Source organism: Taeniopygia guttata, chromosome 13 (genome assembly GCF_048771995.1).
Source record: "Taeniopygia guttata chromosome 13, bTaeGut7.mat, whole genome shotgun sequence".
In the NCBI taxonomy this organism is placed as follows: domain Eukaryota; kingdom Metazoa; phylum Chordata; class Aves; order Passeriformes; family Estrildidae; genus Taeniopygia; species Taeniopygia guttata.
The window spans coordinates 3,786,130-3,809,495 of record NC_133038.1 but is presented as its reverse complement, the minus strand read 5'-3'; the positions used below and the strand labels follow the sequence as shown (position 1 = coordinate 3,809,495).

General features: G+C 46.8%; 2 protein-coding genes across 2 annotated transcripts in view; both read left to right on the top strand.

The window, feature by feature from the left end:
* ADAMTS2 (ADAM metallopeptidase with thrombospondin type 1 motif 2) overlaps positions 1-4,951 on the top strand; it is a 174,723-nt gene extending 169,772 nt beyond the window's left edge. The window contains exon 22 of the mRNA XM_030283925.4: positions 287-4,951. Coding sequence (XP_030139785.4) covers positions 287-747 — 461 coding nt within the window. The 3' untranslated portion in view covers positions 748-4,951. The remainder of the gene's footprint in view (positions 1-286) is intronic.
* Positions 4,952-10,911: 5,960 nt separating this feature from the next.
* LOC101233680 (uncharacterized) lies at positions 10,912-15,646 on the top strand. The gene is made up of 2 exons (XM_072935443.1): positions 10,912-11,029; positions 12,693-15,646. The coding sequence occupies exon 2, from the start codon at positions 12,695-12,697 to the stop codon at positions 13,682-13,684; it is 990 nt and encodes a 329-aa protein (XP_072791544.1). The 5' UTR covers positions 10,912-11,029; positions 12,693-12,694; the 3' UTR covers positions 13,685-15,646.
* The last annotated feature ends 7,720 nt before the right edge of the window (positions 15,647-23,366 follow it).

The following is a 23,366-nucleotide window of genomic DNA, read 5'->3' as shown; positions in this document are numbered from 1 at the left end:
GATCTTCAGAGTAGAGCTTCCATGATGTGAAGGCAAAAATTCAAGTATGATGGTCTAGAGCTTGGATGGGGCTGGTACATACAGTTCAGATCACCTTTTGCAACTCTTGGAGTTGACTTTTAGGTTGAATATAAGCCTGCTTCTGCTTGTAGAAGGCTCATTTGCCAGTTTCCCAACCCACTTTAAATATCAAACCCTCTGCCCACTGCCAAAGCTTCAGCTGTGTTTCTTTTTCTGCTTAATGTGAAGATGCTCTTTATTTATCTGTTCCCTTTTTCTCTTTCAGAAGATCATTGTCAAGGAGACAAGTCAATGTTTTGTCGCATGGAAGTTCTCTCCCGTTACTGCTCCATTCCTGGGTACAATAAGCTGTGTTGCAAGTCCTGCAACACCTACAGCAACGTAACAGAGGATGGCAATGTAACCAATGCCAATGTAAATAAGAATAATGTCATTGAGGAGGAGCTCCTGACAACCCTCAGCCCTCCTGTGGGAGTGTCCACCACACAATCTGCCACCAGCCCTCCTCTGCTTTCCAAAACACGTGCACCCCCTTCCAATGCAACTGAGGAGCACCCAGAAATCAATGCAGTGGATGTTCCCTACAAAGTTGATGGGTTGGATAACGAAGTACCACAGCACAACTTCATTACACGGAGGAGGCCTTATGAAAGGACAAGGAATAAAAGAATTCAGGAGCTGATCGCTGAGAAAATGAAAAAAGAGACTCTTAGGAAAATAAACTAAAATGGAAATATGGCACAAACAACATTTTTCTCTTATAGAGATGTTACCAACATCATAGTATTGGCCATTGTAGAGACTAAGAATGGGGAAAAATCAAAGTGGTGCTATGGCAGAGATACCAAATTCTCAAGCCTACTATAAATGGAAATGACAGATTGTTTCATAAGTGCTAATCTGAACACTTTGATGGCTAGGTTAGGTGTACAGGGTACGGCAGAGTATTAGTGCAATATCCCTACAGTGTCCCACTGAATCCAAACAAACCATAGTACTTAGGTCAGGTTAGCAGGTTTCTCAGTTGCAGGCTCTTTAAAGTCTTCTATGCCTATGTAAAACTGCTTGGGAATAGTAATGGGAGTCACACTTAGTATGGCAGAAAGAAGTCCCAAGATATAATAAATCCCTTTAACTCTGACAAGCAGGGGGTCAGCACTCCTGTGATGCTTCTGTGCCTTGCACAAACCCTGGCACTAACACAGCCAGCTTCGGGAAGGCTCCTAGGACATGCCAGGCTTGGTTTGGCTGGCCTTGGCAGAGCTGCCTCTGTGCTCACAGCTTGGCATGTGCTCACGTAGCTTCCTAGGCCAGGACTGGGTAAGGAAGTACAGAGAAAATTCTGTAGCCATATATTTATGTGTAAATTAAAAACTGTCAAACAGTAGTTTACATGCTTCCATAAACAATTTCAAAGGATTCTCCTAAACTTTTGGACACATGTAAGACATTTAGTAGGGTAGATCTGGCCAACTTGGACTGACAATATTGTAGTCTTTCTGTTTACAATTATCCATATTTTTTATAATCTTTAGGTTCCTGTAATGCAACAGCCTCAGTGATCCTTATTGGTTGGTGCTTTTTTTATGGATTCTTGTTGTCTTTTCTTTGGTGCTTTGATAGGACAAACTTTTTTTCCCCCCACACAGGATACAGTTATTTTTGAGGAATTAATTTTGTATTATCTTCCTTTCCTTAGGACAGCTTTATTGGTGCAGAAGTGAACAACTGTTTGCTGTGCCCTTACATGAACACACACACACACATGTGTGTATTCACAGCACCAGGTCTGCTAGAAAACTTTAAGATGTGTAACCTGACAACCCTTTGAGTACTTTTTTCCCCTCAGGGTCATCACATTTTTCATAGATCATTTTGAATTCCTGGTTGGAGAACAGAAGATGAACTCAGCTTGGCTCTACCACTGCTGAGACAGGGAGCATGGGCTGGTTCCTGCTGTGGGTGGCAACTGAGTAGATTTTTTCCTGGCTTGGATTCTTCAATTTGTTTCTTCTTTGCTGGTAAATCTCCTGCAGAGCCTGGGGCTTCCCTGAAATCCTCTCTTTACCACTAGGTAGGTTTGGTGGCTCCAAGTTCATATTTTCCAGTCTGAGAGGGAGATCTCACCCTCCAGCCTGAGTTGGTCCTGGTTTGAAGCAGTGCCAGCAATAAGCCCGTATATAGAGTCACAAAATTATTGGGAATGTGCTGCATTCCCAGCAATGTGCGAGCTCTTCTCTGGCCCAGCTGCTGGCAAAGAGCTTCACAGGTATTGCAAGGGGAAGCACATGTGACTCCCTGTGACCTGCCTTCTGCCCTTGCCCACCAGGACTGAATGAACTGCCCAGTTTTCTTTTCCAAACAAGCCATTCCTGCTGGAAAGGAGGCAAGAGCCTGCAGGAACCTCAGGCTTTACAGCACCTACATGTGGGACTTTTTTGGCCTGAACTATGGTCAGAAGTTTTTGATGCACAAACCTGGTCTAAGAAAAATTCTTCATGGAGATACTAGCCCAAGCAGAAAAGGAATATTTTCAGCTGGAGTTGTGGCATCAAATGCCCCTTCTTACACAGGACCAAGGTGATACACTTGGAGCACCTCAGTGCAGGGATGAAAGATACACTGAAGACCAGGAAAACCGGGAAGTCCAACAGGCCTGCTAAGAGTCCAGAGCATTAGGAAATACCTCCTGGGCCAAGCAGACGTGGCTGCAGATGTGGAAGCAGCAGCCAGCACAAGCAAAAATCTGTTCTGGTTTGGAGAAGTAAAACTCAGGCTGTGCAGTTTGGCAGCACACTGGGAAGAGTTCCACCACAGATTTTCACTCCTGGGACATGGAGTTCTCCTGCAGTCAAAGGGTGCTTATCCTTGGTGCCCTGTCCCAGCCCTGCTCCATGGCCTGCTGGCTGTCACACGGCCACGGTGTGCGGGCAAGCCCCAGGAGCCTCGTGCCAAGGGATTTGTGGTTGCCTACAGATGGGACAAGTTTTGATAACAATGTAGGGTCAGGTCAATGTGTGTGCACAGCAGCAATGTGTAATGAGCATCGAAGGGGAAAAAAACCCACCATTCTATTTATAAGTAAGGAAGATGTGTCTAAATCAACATCATTCCAGCTGCTGTGCCATGGAGACACAAGCTGCAGCCAGGCTCCCAGCCTGTAGTCATAGTATTTCTTGCCTTCCACATCTCCTTTACACAGATGTGGTTAGTATAAAACTCATCTTTTCCCCTTCAAGTTAATATCCTTTTAGCTCTGTGGACAATAAAAATAAACCACAACCCCCAGCTTTTTCATAGTCTAGGAAGCTCATCCAAGCATATGAAACTTAGGAAAAACTTTTACAAACCCAAAGATAGAAAGGGTTAGAGCTGGATTTACGCAGATGGGGACGTAAATTTTACTGCCTAGAGGGTACCAGTCTTATCCTCTGGGACTTTTTCAAGACCCATTTCTCTGATCCCCTGAGGGAACTCATCTAATAGATTCTGTTCTGCCCTAGCTTCTGGAATAGGCTTAGTCAATCAGGCAGTGTGAAAAAATACCACAGGAGGCAGTGCTTACAGCTCAAAAAAAGCATTTTTCCAGATAAAGTGAGGAGTTCTGCTGCCTCAGGGAGCAGGAACAGCCTCCTGGAAGGCTGGTCTGGTGCTTTGTTAGGTCCAGTGTTCATTAGGAACCCAGTGCAATGCCTGGTGGCATCTGCATTTTGGAATGGCTTGTTCCCTTCTCAGTCTCGCCTTTTAAGAGATTTAATTTGATTTGTTTCTCAATGGTTTAAATTCTACTGAATATTTCTCCAGCTGTTTTCTGGGAGGTACACTAAACTACCTGAAGCAGCAGCTTCAGTCTACGTTGCTCAAGATGTTGAGAGGCTGATGGACCATTTCTTTAAGGAGCAGGAGCCACCAGCTGCCTTCTCTTCACACTTTTCCTGTATGAGGAGGGGGGAAGTTAAGTCTCTTCAGTCCAGAAAAGATGCCTCCTTTTCAAGCTGCCATGGGTTCTTCAGAAGGTGTTTTTTTCCAGCAGTTCCCCAAGAATGTGTACATCACTTCTACTGAAAAACACAACACCAGGCTCTATTGATAAAGAAAAAGCAGCCCCAGACAAAAGGTGGAGGTTTGCTCTCCTGAGCTGATCTCATTTCTGTGTCATACAGTGGAAAAATTGATCATTTTTTTGTTTGGTTGAACTTTGACAATGATTTCATCTTCTCTACAATGATGCCAAGAGCATCATCACCCCCTTCTGTAAGGGGTTTGCTGTTGCTCAGGTGCTACATTTTCAGACATAACAAGCAGAAAGCAATATTTTAATGTAACCTAATCCCCAGAAACTAAAGCAGGTTTATAAACAAATATATCCCTGCAGAGACCATCTCAGAGATCTGAGAGATAATGTGCTCCCACAAAGCAATGTATTTATGATCTAACCTTGCAGGTACAGTTTTCTCAATTGTCATTTTCTGGTTGTCTAAACTTAAAATCCAAATGACAGCCTCTCATGAAAAAAAATCCCAAAAAAATTCTGGTTTTTTTGGCTTCAGTCATCTGCCATTTTTTCCACCATCATTTCTTTATAAATTTCTGTTATCTATTATGAACGCATCACTTTTTATATTCATATATTCATTCAATATTTAGAGTCTCACAACACCTCCATGGAATGCTTTCAGATATTTTGAGAATTCTAGAAACGGTGCTTTACCAGTACTCAAAGGGTTTTTTTTTTTTATTTTATTACATAATGCATTTAATTTTTATTTACTCACCTACAATGCACAGTATTAGCTATGTTCATCTGAATATCTATATGCAACTTCCATTCACTTACATATGCCTTAACAGAAATTGCAATAAATAGCCATGTCTTGTATATTAAAAATGTATATACAAATTAGAATCTTTAATTTTATAATTTATTAAATTCAAATGTCTGTGTTCTTTTGCAAAAAAAAAAAAGTGTTTGGCTTTTCCCTGTGCTTTTTTCATTGACTTGATGTTACACAGAGATGCTAGAGGAGGAAGAAACAACATTTTCAGATTCAAAACCAATTCAATTTCCACATCTTAATGAAGTGGGATTGGGATACACTTTCTGCCAAAGTCCTGCATCCTTGTTACAACATCCATTATCCAAGGCTAAATATCAGGAAGTCACTGGACCAAAACCTCAGTTGATAACTGCACAGAAATTAATCAAACTCACTCAAACCTGCTTGAGGCCCAAATCCATCCTGGTCCATGTATCATCTTTTTAAAAGCCCAGTTATCTGGGCTTCTATTCAGGACTGATGAGGGAATTCTGCTTTGCATGTCCTATTGATAAAGTAATTGCTCCTTTCCATGAAATTCTTTGGCACACATTCTCCTGCTGTATCCTGCACATGCGTAGCTGGGTTCCCTTTGAAGCAAAATTGAATCTTTCTCATCTGATTGAAGTTTGTTTCTTGAGGATTTGAAAGATCCCTGCTTACTGTGATTATTCAGTGAGCACCATGCAGTGCATTCAAGTCCAGCATTCTTTAATCAGGTAACAAGCTACCTCAACACTTTCCATCTGGAAAATAATTTACACACTTAAATGCCCCCATAAAACAGTGGACAAGCCCAAACCTGATGTTCATATACTGTGATAATTCATGCAGCATTTACAGCTGTGACAAGGGTTATATTTAATTGCCTTTTGCTTTCAAAGAGTTTGAGATTTTTAGAGCGGCCATGGCAAAGGGTCTCACGTCCGCACCCCAGACACAAGGGACAACCAAGGTGGGGTCAGTCATGTCCAACACCTCTCCCTCTCCCTGCTCTTGCTCTCTCTCTCTCTCTCTCCAAAAGATGACACCCACGGGAGGGCTTCTCTTCCTCTCCTTGCCTACATCAGATTTTTATCCCTTTTCACCATCATCTGGCTCTGAGGAAAATTTTTTTTTAAGGCAACTCAAGGAGCTGCAATTCCAGGCCAGGAAACCAGTTTTCAGATTATTCTTAATTACACCAGGTAAAAGGCAGCTCCTCCAAAGTGCTGTGCAAATTTGACTCCACTTTCCCACAGCGAGGGGGGCACAGGATGATTTCCAGGGTGTTCCTACAGGGTGTTCTGGCTCAAGACTTGGCTTTGCTCAAAGGGGTCAAAAGAGGTTCCTGAGCCTTCCTGGGAGATAAATGCCTGGGAAACTCTCCTAGGGCTGTGTGTGTGCATGTGGATATGTGTGTGTGTGCCCTGCTCATCTCTGCTCTCCCCCTGCTCCCTCCCCACCTTTCCCAGTCCCTCCTCCTTTAGCAACTTCCCAAAGCTGAGCAGGGCCCGGAGCGATGGAGGCACAGAGCCGCATCAAGCACTTCTAAATCTCCTTACGGGAGGGAGCAGAGCAGGTTGCACACGTGGGAGAAGCCTTATCCTGGTTAACCCGCTGGGTTTGATGCTTCATCCCCGCAGGGTGAGGCCGAGCCAGCAGCATCCCCGCAGGGATGAGGGGCCACAGGCCGGGCACGCCTCGCCCCGCTGGAGCCGCCGCTAGATGGTGGCACGGCACAACAAGTGCGATTGTGAAACGGCCGCTGGACTGTGACCCCAGCCTGAAAAATCCCTCGGTCCGGGGAGATGTGCTCAGGAAGGGCCAGACGGAATGAAACCCTCGGCTCGGTCCCCATCCCAGTGTGGATGCAGCCGAAGATGCTGCTGTGCTGCTGTCTGTGCCCTGCCTGCGGCTGGAGGAGGGAGCCTGCAGGAGAGAAACACAGCACCTGCACTGGAGAAATAGAGCCATGATCAATCCCACCATCCAAACCACTGAAAATAACTCAAGAATAAGTTGTTTAGTGGGGTTGCTATTGCTTAGGGCATCTAAACACATCCCATCTCCTCCAGGAGAAAGTTTAGAGGCCAGTAACATAACAAGAGGTTCCACTGATGATTGTAATTTATTTTTTAAAATCTTGTATTAAAGAAACACAACAGCTATGGAAAGACAAACCTGTTTTAGGAACCTGGGCTGCTGGCAGGACAGGGGGTTTCATGTGACCCTAGGCAGGAGAAGGTTTTCAAGTGATGGCAGTGCTGCCCTTGCTGTGACCTGCAAAAATTCAGTGCTCAGCTCTCCAGCTTCTTTGTGTGGTGCATCCAAGAGGGCCCAATCCACACCAGCGTTCAGGCACTTTGGAACATGTTTAATCTAAAATGATGATGAAAAATTCATCCATGCAAAGACACAATTTAATCATAGGCAGATCAGTAATAACAGAAATAAAAATGTTTATATTATTTTAAATAAATGGCCTGGGACAGATTCCCAGGGGAGATTGCCAGCGAGTTGTCACCAACTTCGGTTTGGACTTGTGAGACTTAGAAATATTTTAAGAGAAGTCTGCAACGGCTCAGAACTCTCTGAGCAGCCACTGAGCGGCCATGAGCAGCCACTGCCAATGGAAACTCCCAGCGAAAGCTCCCAGGAGTTATTTTCCAGCTTAATTAAAATCCCAATGAAACAAAGTACCTAAATTCCTCTGAGCTTTTGCAAAGGCCCTGGACAGGACTCCACCCATGTTCTCAGCTGGATGGGGAGCTCAGGTCCTGCAAACAAGCCTTGTGCCCTGTGGTGATGTGCTGCAGGCACCCAGCCCTCACACAGCAGCTGGTTCCTCACCTGCAAAAGGCAAGAAACAGCCGGGACCTCCCAGAAAATCTGTGTGCATCAGTGACAGTGTTGGCACACGTAGCCACCAGCAATTGCTGTGTGAGCTGCAGTCAAGGCAACAGCTGTGGGGGCAACAATTCCAACCCAACTCTCTCTAGTTAATGCAAAAACAGCTCATTAATATTTCATGGCAATAGCTTCATGGGTACCGTAGTGGCTGCTTGATGTAATGCACGGGAGGTTAAATGGGCTGGGGGATGTAATTAGAGAACACAAATCATCTGGAATCTGGCACAAATCAGGTCAAAACTTTTTCCTGTCCTAAACTTTTATGACAAACATGGAAACACAGAATCACAGAATAGTTTGGAATGGAAGGGACCTTAGAGATCATCTTGTTCCACCCCCCTGCAATGGGCAGGGACACCTTCCACTAAACCAAGTTGCTCCAAGCCCTGTCCAACCTGGCCTTGGAACTTCCAGGAACCCCCAATCTCTCTGGGCAACCTGTGCCTCAGCACATTCACAGTAAAGAATTTCTTCTTAATCTAAAACTCTCCTCTTAATTTAAAACTGTTCCCCTCGTCTAATTCAATATCTGCCCTATAAAAAGTCACTGTCCCACATGCAAGAGAGGAGCAGCTCTTCCAGGTTGTTGATGCACCTTCAAGGAGGATCTGCACTGAGCTGTGGAGATGCTCAGCGTCATGTTAATCCTGTTCCCCGGCCCTGGCAAGAGCCAACAAGCTTCAAAAATGCCCAGAGCTACCTGTTACACTTACCCAACTCTGCTACACTGTGTGGATTTCCCAAAAACTGGAAGCATTCCAAAAACACCAACCCTAACAAACATAAAACCAAACCAAAAAATAACTATCAGCATCTCCATCTGAGACACTCCACCAACCCTGCAGAACTAACAACTGGTGTTTTCCTCTGCAGCTCAGGCACTGCTGCTGTTGCTGTTTTCTTTTGCCATTAATCCCATTTGGTGACAGTTTTCATGCACCCAGGAATGCTGATTCATTGCACCCTTGGGAGTATAAATACAGGAAACTGGGATGATTTATCCAAAACCATCCTCACAAGTGCCTGGGAGAAACCCATGGCATCCTTGCAGCAAGCATTCCAAGTTGCACCTTGTTTCTTTTACATTAAGATTTTTTGGGGGACACAGCTGATGAAAGAAGAAACAAAATAGCTGTGGTTGAGGTTAAAAAAAAAAGGTATATTATATTTGTCCCTCCCATCTGGCATGTTCTATTCACTCCATCATACCTATAAGAAGGAGGTAACTCCTGTGGGGAGGAGAGACTTACCAGGGCAGAAGGACCATCTTGAAGACTCTTTTTAAAGAGAATGTTTCCATGCACATCTGCACATGTGGAGTTTGTTTCCAGATCAGTGATCTTCCTCACAAAATGTTTTTCCAAAGCTCCATACTGCAGCTGCTTAGCATAGCTGGTGTCTGAGGTTTTTTTCCTTTTGATGGTAATCACGTTTCCTGCAAGAAGGAAAAATTGAAGCTCTGAGTTACTATAGCATGATCCCAGCTGATCGTGGCTGTTAGTGAATATAATGCATGAAGGTTAAGGGTCATTTCAGCTAAATTCAGCTGTTTGGCATCAGAAGTCCAGACAAACAGCTTAAGATTACATACCTGTTATATTGAAATGCTAAGCAATGGCTATTTCCAGAAAAAAATAATCTGCTTGGAACCATATCCCAAGGGATGCACAAGTCTGTTGAGCTGCTTATTTCTTTTTACTGGAGATAAAGAACAAACCTGAATGATGAGTGTGGGCTTGTGTGACTAAAACAGCTGTTACAGCCAATTCCAGCCTGAATGCGCATAAAACAGAATATTTGCATTAAAATTAAGCAGTAATTTTTAATCTAGGATTTTTGCTTTTCTCTTCACCCCTCCAGCAGGTCAGGACAGGCATTGTGGGGAGCAGCAAGGCTCAGAAATGCAGTCATACTCCCTGCCCTGGGAGGGATGTTGTGAGGGATGGCTATTCCCCAGGAAAGAGCAGCAGCTGTTGGGGCTGCCTCTCAGGACAGTGTTGGGAAATAAGTACAGAAGGAAGAGTCTGCTGCAACATAACAATTACTCTCCCCACGCAATGGGATGCTGCAAGAGAGGCTATGAGAGGGACACCAGGGTTACTCCAGAACTGCAATCAGTTTGCAGCATGTTAATAAGCCAGGAAACAAAGGCAGATCCCTGCTGCCCAGGGACCCACAAGGTTGGATGCTGCCAGTCCTCCTAGCAAAGCAATTTGCTGTAATGAACTTGTGTGGCCTCAGAAAAACACAAACTGGGATGATCCTGGGAGCAGTGGGAGAGGGGGGTTGGTGGAGCACAGCCCTGGGAGGTGCCATGGCAGGGCCAGCTGCTGTTGTGCCTCCGCAGCAACATGGATGCACAGTTCAATCCAGGGATACAGAGCTCAGCTGGAGATGTAGAGCTAAATCCAGGGATGTAGAGCTCCACCCAGAGGGGCACAGCTCAGCCCAGGGATACACAGCTCAATCCAGGGATGCACAGCTCAGCCCAGGGGTGTACAGCTCAATCCAGGGGTGTAAACTGAATCCCAGGATGTGTGGCTCAGCCCAGGGAGGTACAACTTGGCCTAGGGATGTACAACTCAGAGAGGTACAGCACAGCCCAAGGATGTACAGCTTGGCCCAGGATGTAAAGCCTAATCCAGGGATGTGGGGCTCAGCTCAAGGCTGCAGAGCTCAGCCCAGGGATGTACACAGCTTGGCCCAGGGATGTACAGCCTGGCCCAGGGATGTACAGCTCGGCCCAGGGATGTACAGCCTGGCCCAGGGATGTACAGCTTGGCCTAGGGATGCTCAGCTCAGAGCAGAATGGGAAGAGAGCAGAGAGCAGCACTAAAGAAGCTGCCAACACCCACTGCCTCTTGGGCAAACCAGCATAAATTTCTTGACAAAATAAGGCAGAGAAGGAAGAAAAACAGCCCCAAACCCTAAGAATTCCCCTTCCAGCAATAAAGCACGAAGGAGCTACGGCTCCTCTTTTCCCAGCCCATCGTGGAGCACCGGCAGCCCTTCCCCTCCCGCATCACGGCCGCGGGCCCGCGGTCCCTTCGCACGGGGAATTGTCGCCGGGCACGGAGCCGCAGGGACGGGCGAGGGACGGCGGTCCCGGGGCTGGCTCGGGCCGGGCAGGGCAGGGCGGGCAGCCAGGGGATAAATTTAGCAACAGCAACAAACCAGGCAGCGGGATCAGCTGACTGAGCCGGGAGCTGGCGCACGGTTGGTGTTGGACAGACAGCGCATCATCTCCCGGGCGGGAGCGGGAGCGGGGCAGAGCCGAGCCGGGGACACCGCGGCCGCAGGTAAGGGAGGGGGTCCGGCCCTGCCCTGGCGGTGTGAGGGGTCGCGGGGAACAGCTGCGGTGCTGGCAGCCAGCGATGCTCACGGCGTGGTGGGAGGGAAGCTGCGGGCAGCTCGCCGGGGCCCGCGGGTGACGGGGAGGTGACCTCGGCCACGCCAGCGCGGTGCCCAGGGAGAAGGGGATAGGACCTGATCCATCCCGTCATCGGAAGAGTTTTACTGCAAATAGGTAATTTGAATTTCCTTCCGCAGGGAGGGGGTGTTGGCAGGACTTAGTTACTAATTAGCGCTATCGCGATTTAACACGACATGCCCGCGCCCCTCAGCAGGAGCATCCAGCGCTCTCATTGCCGGGCCCAGGCTCTGACAGCGCCGAGCTCAGGAAAGGGCTGGGGGGGAAGGAAGGAACGAGCCTCTTCTTTAAGGTTTGAATACGTGAGAGAAACAGAGCGGGCAGGAAAAAGGATAATAAAAGGGCCCTAAGGTTTAAAACAAGCATCTCCTGCTCTCAGGTCAGCTAATCCCAGTTTGGCTGGCTTTACCAGCAGCACATGAGGAAAACCAGGGAGGGCCAGCAGCAGCCTGGGGAGGGATGGGCACCAGGCGAGCTCTACCCTGGGCTCGGCACGAGCTGCTCATTTGTGCTCCCTGTGTGATCTGCAGCTTTGCAGGGAGGTTCAACAAAGCAAGATTTATTTCCAGCAATGACAAGCAAGGCATTAAAATAGCTAGCAAAAGCACTTTTGCATTTAATCACACAACAAAGCTATATTGTGTCTGCAGATTAGTCACATACGAATTTCATTGGGGAAGCAGTAAAAAAAAAAAAAAAAAAAAAAAAAATCCAGGCTATATGGTCATTTCTGCCAGAAGGGGAGATAAGCAAAGCACAGCAGGGAGTGTTTGGAGGAAAAAAACGTCAGTACAGTTAGAAAACACTGCAGCACAAAATATACTGAAAAATTTGTAATTCAATATATTTAACTAATAGGAGCACTTTGATGGAAATCCTTCCTAAAATGAGTAGAGGATGACTGAATATAAAGGACATTAATCGAATCCCTTAGACTCTATGTAAACACGCAGGGGAGGACCTACATCTCCATAACTACATTTATGAACTATGGACAAAAGTGACCCTGTACATTCTCACTGGCAGCTTCTAGAAGACACCACTGTAATGCTGCTTCATTTTGGTGTTGCTTCCCACAGGGGCAGGGCAGCTCCTCTCCTGTTGGGTTCAGCTCCTGCCTTCTTGGGCTAAGAGTGAATTCAGAGCCCTGCCACAGTGAACAGACATGTAGCATTAAATAAGGAGAGTAGTTTGTGTCCTGCTGCTCCAACAAGGGCAGTGAGACAAGCTCATGCCACTGCCCCATACCTCTGCAGCTGTGCTCCCTTGCATTGCTTCAGGAGGGAGCACCATTGCTGATGAACCGTCTATTTACTGCCACATTTAATGACTTGGCTTCTTTGGTACATTTATGAAGGTCTTTATGAAGCCATGGATATAAAAGTACTGCCAGCAAACTTTTAAAATGCAGTTTTTGTTAACAACCATGTTTACTGCAAGAAGACATCAGTGGCTCAGGTAGAAACAAGGCCAGGATTTCTTTACCACAGCAGATTTTGCCATGCTGATCAGGTCTGCTCTGTTCCTTGCAGCCATGGCACCCCGGATCAGACTGAGCCTTTCCAAGCCTCTCCCAACCATACGGGAAACCCACGAGGAAGCGATGGAGGATTCAAGCAGCAACCCAAAGTGTGCTGGAAGTGCTGCAGCCAGCCCAGCCTCGTACTCCAGTGATGACTACATCCAATCCATCTGCCACCTCGCCAGACCCACCTTCCCAGCCCTTCTGGAAAGCAGACGTAAGGGTAAGGACAGAAAGACCCCGAAGACCTCTGAGGATGTGTCAGGTTCTCCACCACTTGTGGGGACACAGCAGGAAAGGTCAAAATGCAAATTGACCAATTTCATCTCGAATGTGGTGCCACTGGGAAAAGTCTCACCTGCAGAAACCGACTTTTGGTCCAGAGAGGACCCCCTGGAACAAATTTACACCAATGCAGGAAATCTTTGCTCCTCCAAGGCTTCTTCCTATGTTGAAAGTGCCAGCAGTGGTTACTTACAGTGCGACTCTTCTGCCCCAAATGGTGACCTTCATCCCACAAACCTGGAAGAAAAAAACACAGGGAAAACCAGTTTTCCACGAGTGTTCAGTTTTCCAAGGCTTCCCTCCCCAAGACCGGTTCAGAAAGAAGCAGTATGCTCAGAGCTGAGGTATCTCAGAAGGGCTGAGGGAACAGTTTTAGGGAATAACCACAGTCAGAAAGAAAATGGCCCCATGTTCATTAACACTGAAGAGCAATTGGCACCCTCAGCCAGAGGGAAGGTGGCAGGAAACCCTGCCTTGCCCTGCTCTGAAGGAAGGCAGAATTTGTTCAATACAGCAGGCATAGATGAAAAGGAAGGGAGAAAAACTTCTCACTGTGACAAAAATGTCACGGGTGGTGTTCCCACTAAGCAGAGATACTTCGAGTCTTTCCAGGTACCTAAAAAAGCCACCATCCATAACTGGATTTCAGAGCACAGATGCATCTGGAAAGAAGCAAAGATAAAAGCTTGTTTGCTCCCAGCCATTGCTGAAGTGTGAAGAAGTAGCTGCTTAGAATAATTTTATTCACAAGATATAACCACCCTGTGCTCTAGCAGCTCTCCCTGGAGTTCTCACACAGAAAACATGGCTTGAACATGCATGCGAGTCAGGCAGACTCTTGTGATCCATCATATCCCTCATCCGTGGGCAAAGGGACAATTCAGAGTCTCATCTGCTAAGGAAACAGCAATCAGTTTTTATTTTGGAAAGGCAACAGTTCATAAAGCATCTCCTCCCACCTACTGCCGAGAACTGCCCTGAGCATGAAGGAAAGCTGGAGAGAGCTGGAGAGAACACAAATCCCATCTGCTGGAGAAGAAGTGGGAACATGGAAACACCAGTGCTTTCCAGCCAGTGCCAAGCAGCCAAATGTTGCTGACACCTGAGTACAGTTACTCAAAAAGGAACCCTTTGCCCAAGGCTCGGACAGTACGAAATGCACTTTCTCTGACACACACATTTCCTGGGATCCCCATCACAGATCCCTGCCTCAGCACCAGGATCCCACTGGAGAGGTCACCCATTAGCATAAAGAATTACTTCTTAAAAATCATAAGAAGTCTATTAAGAGGATTTGCTGGAGGGCAAGGTGGAATTACAACTCCTTGGGTGGGGATTTTCCTGCTGCTTACCCTGTCACAATTCTGTTCCCTTTACTCCTGGACTTAGCCCTGGCAGGAGGAGAGCTGGGAGCCCTGGTGGGCATTGCTGTGCCAGTGCTGTGGCTGTTGTGGAGCCAGCTGGAAACAGGCATCATGTTGGACTCTGCACTGTCACAGCCAGGCTGCACACCACAGGCACCCACAGGATCTGCTGCTCAGTGTGGGGAGCCCATGAGCCCACACAGAGCTCTGCAGGCTCGGAAGAGCAGCCTTGGCTGAGGGGCAGCCTAGGGATGCTGGGCTGGTGCTGATAGAACCTGAATGTAAAATAATAACTTGTGTTTCCCATCATACCTGTGCTTCTGTATTCTCACCTACATGACTGTGCTGATGATGTGGAGTGAGCTTTGCTTCATGCTGCAAGACTGAAACATGGAAAAAACCAAATGTGCATGTCCCAGCCATCCAGCACACAGCATATACAAACGATTCATGTTGATGGTGTTGCTACATGGGATGTCTGTAGGACGAGAAGCACTCCCAGGAGGCTGGGAGGTCCTGGCATGGGGTAGTGGGCACGTGTCCAGGCCATCCCTCGCTGCCACACAGAGACTTCTCCATCAGAGAAGCTGCCATTGGCACTTTCTCCTGAAGTCAGAGCAACCTCACCCACCTGTGTCTGGTGCCACACTCTCCACAGCCACTCAGGAGATGTAGCTGAGAAAACTGCAAAGCAATACCAGCCTAATTATTACTACTACTAGGAATAAATGTTTTGGCACAGCAAAGAGCAGAGGGACCAGGCTGTTTGCTCAACAGCAGCTAAGATGAAAAACAGCATTGGAAAGCTGCAATTATAAAAATGCTCACAAGTGATTTCCAAACCACCCTCAAGCAGATTAAATGAAAAAGCAATTTCTACTCAGCACCAACATGAGTGTAAATATGCTCAAGGATCAAAAGGTGAGAGTGTTTGAGCTTCTCATCCTCACATCTCTTACCTCAAATATTTTTTTCTCCTGTTGAAACTCATTAGTGCTATGGAGCTGAGCAGCTTCTCAGCTCTGTTTTTGAACTAACCATACAGCAAGAACGGAAGTGAAGGTGGCTCCAGCATTCATTAAAGCTGATGGAGAAAGTTGAACCCAGGAGGTCCCAGCCTGCTCTGCCTCCTCCACACCTGCCCCTCCCTTCTCAGGTAAATGCTGGGGTTTAAGCAATGCTTGTTCTCACTGCTCTGCTGTCATTTAAATGTCTCTCCCTGTGGATATTTATGACTCTAATGCCTAACAAGTCTTGTGCCAACTGCATGTATCACTGCTTTTGACAGAGGAAACAAATAAAATCCTTCCATCCAGTTGTTGTTTCCATTCTGCATTCCACAGGGCATTATTTAGTGCTGGGCTGATCCACAGCACATGGGCTGTGACTTGCCATGCAAGCACCTTCTCGCTCTACCAGATCACCAAAGGCCTTCACACCTCACCCCTTCAGCAGCTGCTACCCAGGGCTGGGATTCCTCCTCAGCTGCCACAATCCTGCAAGTCTCTACACCTCTGAAACCCATCACCATTTCTCTGCAGAGCAAAGTGGCACAGCAGCAGATGAGAGCTGCAGCCCAGGAGGCTGGAAAAGCCTCCAACTCCTCTGATGCAGGACTGGGAGCAGGCTGTGGGGGCTGGGGTGAGGGCAGGGTTGGACTCAGAGTGGGGCCATTTAAAAACACAGTGTTAGTTCCAGATGCAGCCAGGTTTGGAGCAATGAAGCTTCGGAGTGAACTGGCTCTTTCTGGAGAATACTTGTACTTTAGTGAAAACTGAGATTCTGCTCAAGCAACTGGGTTTTTCAAGAGGAGCCAAAGCTGCTGGGATGCAGCAAAGATAGGGGCAAAGAGACACGGGCAAATTAGGGTCACAGAAGTGGCAAGGCAAAGGAGGAGGGAAATGTGGGGCTGGTGGTGCCAGTGAGTGAGCAGGGCAGCTCCCAGCAGGAGTGGCAGGGCCAGGAGCCCCAGTCTGAGGAATTCCAGCTGTGAAGCTTTGACAGGTAAGAAAAGAAAAGCTGGTTTAACACAGGACAGAGGCAACAGATAGGGAGGGTTGTTTCTATTCAGGTTCACTTAAATCCTATTTTGAAAAGTACAGTCCTCACCTTCTTCACCATCATCTATGTTGGAAATGACCATGTTGGTACTTGTGAAATCACTGCACAATTAAATATGCACCAGTTCCCTGGATAAGGTTGTTCTGCAGCTGTACAACATCAACCACCTGCTGCAGATGTACTTTGGGCTGGTTCAGGGAGGGGATGGGGATTGGGGCAGCCCTGTCACTCCCCTGTCACAGCCTCCCTGCCCCCCAGCTGCTGAGGGAGCCTGCAGTCCTACCAAAGGAAAAAAAAAAAAGGATGCTGTTGGGTGGGATAACGTGGCCTGTGGTTATACAGCAATTTTCTCCTTGTTCACCCCATGGATGCACACCTGGGCCATCTGAAAATGCTGCCCCTCTTTTCCTCTCTGCAGAACAGCCCCTGAGCTATCACTGGTCAGGATAAGCCTGCAGAAGTTGCTGCCTGTTCAGAAGTGCTTCCAGACAAGAAGAAAACCTTATCTAGGAATTTAGGTCACAGAGAGAGATAAAAGCCATGCTGCTTCCATGGCCAATCTCATGGCAGGCTCTGCATTTGAAGTCACTGGCAGAAAAATCTCATTTATTGAGATCATCAGAACTGCCAAAGGGATTTGGATTAATTTGAATGGGGAATTGGTATCCAAATCCCACCGGCAGCTTTCAGTCTCAGGCTTCACATCCAGTTCACAAGCAAACCGTGAGCTAACATGGCAATTTTGCTTGCATGATCATGCAGCCTCTTCCTGCTGCAAACAGTAAATGCATTTGGACACAGAAAATCATGACTAGAATTTACAAACCTGAGATAGTGAGGCAGAAAGAAAACTGTCCCCTTCTTTCCTCAGATTCTTGCCTTTAAATGACAAAGATACCCATCAGCTGAAACCCAAGGCGAGGAAGCAACAGCTCCAAGATCAGACCTGTGCAGTGCAGGAGCTGCTCAGAAACTCCGAGAGCACAGAGAGCCTCACCCAGCCAGGAGGGGCCTTTCTGTGCCCACACAGCCATCTAGAGAGATGCTGACCAAACAACTGAAATATGAGCCAGTGCAGAGTGATTACAGACAGGGATTGTAATGCAAGAGACAAGTGGGAGCAGATTGAAGGGCTGCACACAAACAGGGAGATGCTGCAGGGCTAAGAGCAAGGTTAGCAAAATCAGTTTCTATAAAGGTCTTTAACTCTGAAGTTAGGATTAAAGCAGCTATTTTTGATTTCAGAAAAAAACCCAACTCTTAAAGCTCCAAGGAAAACTTAAGGCTTCCACCTTTAAAGGAGATCAGACCTGAGCCCGAGGCAAAGCCCAGGATGCCTCAGCTGAAAGCAGGGGCTTTGTGGGTGGTGCTTCAGGGTTTCCCCCTGCTCTGAAGTGCCTGCAATTGGGCCTAATTGCTCATTAAGGGCATATTTTAATTAACTTTGAGCCTTCCTAAGTGGAGACTACTTCATTTATCATAGTGCAGAATGAAGTTAAACTGCATTTAGTGACTAAGCAGGAATCCCTTAGCTTTGAATGAAACCTTGACTGAACCATCAGCACTGTGATTAATGGCAAAGTGTTTGTATTTTCCATTTGCAGCTGTAGCCATGAGCAGAAGAGAGCTCTGAAGTGCTGGCTGGAAGCTTTGCTGCCAGCCTTTGAAGAGCCAGAACGTTCAGGCACAGCTCTGCCTTGCTCACCAGGGCCCACACGTGTTTTTGTGGCTGGCATCGAATTCGGGCCACAGTTGACAGCAGGGGTGACCCCTGCAGCGCCACATCATGGGCTTGTGGCCTTTCCCCATGCTCAGGGATTCTCAAGTATAATCTAATTTGTTTGACACGAGCTAGAGCTGATGCGAAATACATGTTGTGTAAATAGAGAGATATTGTTCCTGGTAATTGCAGCCTTCCTGGAATTAATGGTCCTGGAGGCAATGCTTCCTAGGGCTGTTGCAAAGAGCTGTAGAAAGAGTGGGCATTTTTAGAATACCAGCTTGTTGCTACATAAAGTTTGACCAAATGCCATTTAAATCAAAGGGAGCCTTTAAGTGCTTTGGAATGGGCTTGTAATGGGGATAATGGGGTGCTGCATTTAAAGCATGGATTTCTAATAGCAGCTGATGAGGAAAATCAAATTATTACTTTATTTATTTGTGTGTATTAGCACTGTATCAACTGTCTCTTGTCTTTGCTTTTAAATTAACCTAGCTGAGAGCCCACCAGCCTGCTGTGAGCTTAGCAAAAACTGTGTGTAAACCACAAGGCTTTATCTGCCTGTGCCTCACACCTGCAGTGGCTTTGTCCCTCAGGATCAGCAAATCCCTGCTCTGCAGAGTGGGTGGTCACGCAGGTGAGAGCAGGAGGAGCCAGCAGGGACACTGCCACATCTCATCTGGCAGCACAATGTGACATTTGCAAGTCAGCCGTGCTTAGCTGAATGTTTTGTTATTTTTTTCCTGGATGGCGAGTATGTGGGAAAGGAAATGGTTTATCCAGAGGTGCTGGGCTGCTCTCTAAAACCCTCTGAAAGGAGGTGGGTGCTGGGCTCTCCTCCCACATAACAAGTGGCAGGACCAGAGGAAATGGCCTCAAGTTGGGGCAGGAGAGGTTTAGATTAGGTATTGGGGAAAATTTCTGGATGGGTTGTCAAGCCCTGGAACAGGCTGGGAAATGGGGGAATCGCTGTCCCTGGAAGTGTTAAAAAAGCATGTAGGTGTGGCACTCAAGAACATGGCATAGCAGTGGGTTTGGCAGTGCTGTGCTGAAGTCAGTGATCTTAGAGAGCTTTTACAACCTTAATTATTTTATTTTATATTTTTATATTGTTCCAACTCGCTCGATGAGCACTGGCTGAACTCCACTAGCTGAGCTTCAGAGCAGGGAGATGCCACATCTCAAATGTCCAGGCTCCAAAGCAATTACACAAGAAATACCAAATTTGCTCCAGATGTTCTTCACATTCCCCATCAGGTCTTGCTACAGAAGCATCAAAAACTGTACAGAACAAATTGTGACGCTGGCTCACAAGTGCCCTTCATGGTTGCTAAGCAGTGCCAGCCTCCCACCAGGCCCTGCTGAGCTGGGGGCTGTGTAAATGCAGAGTGGCCAGCCCTGACTTGCTGAGCCCACAGGCCATTCCAGACTCATTAGTGGGATGAGCTGGGAGCTTCAGATTGAGGTTGATTTGTACAAAGAGCAAAGGAACCTTCACATGGTCCTTACTTACAGAGCAGCTGTGGAAAACAGTAATAAATAGAACTGTTTTTTTAGGGGAAGAAAATACAAGCACAGGTCTGATCATGCCTGGTTTTGAATCCAGAAACATCCAGACCCCAGTTTAGGACAGATGGGTGTCTAACAGCTGGCACTGTCTGCAGGTAAGAAGAGTTTGAATGGTACAAATATTGCAGGTGAGTTCCTGCTCCTGCTCAGAAGAGCTGATGGGATGGGTCAGAGCAGCTGCAGCTGGGACTCTGCTGCTGCTCCCAGCCTGCTTCAGTCCCAGCTCTGCAAAATGTCACTGCACCTGCTGCTCCAGGCACTACAAGGTGACACAGAGCACAGCCAGGCTGCGGTGACATTTGAGCTGCTCAGTCAATGTTCAGCTTTCCTTCAGGTGTGCTGAGGTGTGAGGCATCCCCAGCCCTCGAGGGATGGTGACATCCCTGCCTCAGATGCCAGATTCTGAGCTGACCCTCTGCTCAAGCCTGATTTGCTGGAACAAGGGCACTCAGTCAGAAAACAACACCCTCCTTGCTGTGCGGGGTCAGCTCCTGGAATTAATTGCTGCGGGATGTCAACAAGATAAAATTCAGCAGGATTCAAGGGAGGATTAGACAGTCCTGTGATCAGGAACATTTGTGCAATGCTAACTGGGTCAAAGAAATACAAGAGAAATTAAGTGTTGTGCTTCCCTGAAGGGCTGAGCTGGTACCAGCTGGGTTTAGAACAGATTCCTCCCCACCTCCCTTTCCCAGTCTGTTCATAGCAATAAGCAAATAGCAGGATCTATTGCAAAGTGTCTTCTCTTCCCTTGGCATAATAAAGTATTGCCTGCTCCAGGAAGTCCTCGAGACCAAAATGACAACTGATCCTTGCTGCAGCACTCAGCAAAACCCTCCCCTTGCCATTTTAAAGGCAGAAAATGAAAGTTTCCTTTCTCTGCTGCCTCTAAGCTTCAAATCAACAATTTCTCAAGAAGGGAATGAACTGCACAATAAACTGGCTGCAGATGAGCTACTTGTGTCTCCACCCTGAAACTCTTTTCTCAACATAATTAACCAAATTAATTATATAACAGTAAAATAGTGTTAACCAGAAAAACATGTGGGGTAAATAGCTGGATCCAGAAGCCAACAGTGGTAGTAACAGGGGATAATGGGAATGATGGTTTCCACCACCAAAGAGAGCAGAAGAGATTTGGTCTTGCAACAAGGAAAAAGAGGGGCAAATCCTCAGGATTTTGGAATAGAGTTCACTCTCCTGGTTGGCAGATACTACTGCACCAGGTGCTCCAAGGGGGGATTTGCCAGGGAGGTAGAAGGTGGAGGCTGGGGTGCCCAGTATAACCTTTTCTTAGGCTCTATTTTTCAGCAGAAAGATGCTGACAAACATCCATAATCTCTGCACATTTTTCTGACATGTAGAAGTGCTCCTGGCACAATTGGCCAGCAGGCACAAGGCCCTGCATGTGACAGCAAGGGCAGTGCAGCTGCTCTGGGCACATCAGCTCACTTCATTAAACTGCACTGCCTTCAGCAACAGGATGCTGAGAGAAAAGTCTCTCTGGGGCTAATGCTGGCAACAGAAAATTACCTGGTCATCTCAGGCAGAAGTAATCTTTGGAGTCTGTGCCTAAAAATGAAGGCCTCCTTCCTACAGTCCATTGCAAAGAATACAAGCTAGAAAGAAATACATCTAAATGTCACCCCATTAGGCTGGGCAAAATTTGTGATGCCCATTGTATTCCATATTTTTATAGTATCATAGAATGGTTTGAACCTTAAAGATCATCTTATTCCAGCTGCCTGCAATGGGCAGGGACACCTTCCACTAGACTAGGTTTCTCCAAATCCCATCCAGCCTGACCTTGAATATTTCCAGGGATGGAGCAGCCACAGCTTCTCTGGGAATCTTTGTCAGGGCCTCACAGGGAGGAACTTTGTCCTAATAGCCAATATAACCCTGCCCTCTGTCAGTTTGAAGCCACTCATTTTTGTATTTGCTGCCCAAAACTAACAAAGAAACAAACCCTCCCCAAACCACCCCACCACATTTTGTTGCATCCAATGCTAATTCTAGCAATATAATTTCAAAAGGAAATTCAAAATGGTTTTATCATTTTCCTTCTCCCTGTTCTTCCAGAAATAGCAATGGCTAATGTGGTCTGTCTCACTTTGTCAGACTCAGACTTCTGGGGGCTGTGAGGTCCCAGCTATCAAACCAAACATTGTAATTAGCCTTTACTAGAATTCTTCCCTTTCTCATCAACAGTATCAAGCACCACATTACACAGTAGTTTGTCACAGATAATTTTTTTCTTTTTTTTTTTTTAGAGAAGTGTTTTTTGCACATCCTGACCCAAACGAGCTCCCAAGGTCTCTCAGCTCCATGTACTTCAACAGACAAGACAGACTTATTGTGGATCAGAATGTTTGCAGATGTATTTAAGAAGTCATTGCTCTCAGAACCTTGTACAGAGTGTTCCAGGCCAGAAGTACAGTACCTTTAAAATCACAATGAAAACAAAGCACTGCACCACACACATTCCTTGGCCTGGGCACAGGAGGGAACCAGCCCAGCTGACAGCCTGAAGGCACATTGCTCATCCTGCTGTGGAAAGGAGCTCCAGCAGAACAAGGCCATGGCTCTGTACCCTCCTCAGACCATTTGATCTGCCTCAATGCAGAGCAGTTTTACCCTTGCTAAAGTCCCTCAGCTCATGGGATGAAAATTCTCACCTGCAGGACAACGGGGAGTAGAACCAATCCCAGAGTCCAAGCTGGGGACTGCAGGTGTGACCTGCTCCACCCCCCAGACACCCAGGAGCTTCAGTTAATTGCTGGGTTTTGGAATTATTTCTGCTTTCTGTAGAATGGGAATCATTCCTACTTAGGGAAAGAAGACTCATAGGATTACCCAAATATATAACAAAAAAAAAAAAAATTATATAGAAACAGATTTTTCAGAGCAAGAAAAAAATCACAGAGATAAAAGTTGCAGTGCCAGGTGGCTCTTTCTCTTTGGTCATCTCACCAGTTCCTACAGGACATGAGTAATACACGGACAAATGTAAGGGAATGGCTGGCTGACTCCTAGGCTCATGTAACAAGATGAAACTGCAGTTTTCACACTATCGAATTGAAAGCCTAATCAAATTATACAGCCATGCCAGAGACTTGGCACTGGACCCAGCAAAAATGCAAAGTCAGTTCAGTGGGATGTGAATCCTGTGTTGGGTGCCACAGGTCAGACACTGCCCTGGTGCCTGCAGGGCTCTGGGGAGTTTGGACAGGTCTCAGGGAAGACAGGCTGTTCCACATGCACACCTGGTAACTTCATTTTTCTGTGCTTCTGATTGTGTTTTCCCAGTGAAAGCCCAGTGAAGTCAATGGAAAATTTCCCTGTTGGCTGCTTTGGGCCAAGACCCAAATTTCTACCTTCTGTTCATCTCCCTCCTCTCTCACTGGTCTGTGGAGAAATGATTCCACCTGAGGGAGAAAATGTTACACAAGGTAATCCGAATCCTTCCTGCAGTCTATCACCTCAATTTACACCAGGTATACTCCTAGTTTCCTACCTGCAAGCATTAGCAGGCATAGCTCCCACTTACACAGGGTACAGCCTCTCAGAGAACAGCTAAGGCACTAAAAACCTTCAGCTGCCTCACACACCAACTTAAAACGCTGCAAAGGACATGAAAATACATAAATTTGTGAAGTCAGAAACTGAAAATCAAAGAGCAGTT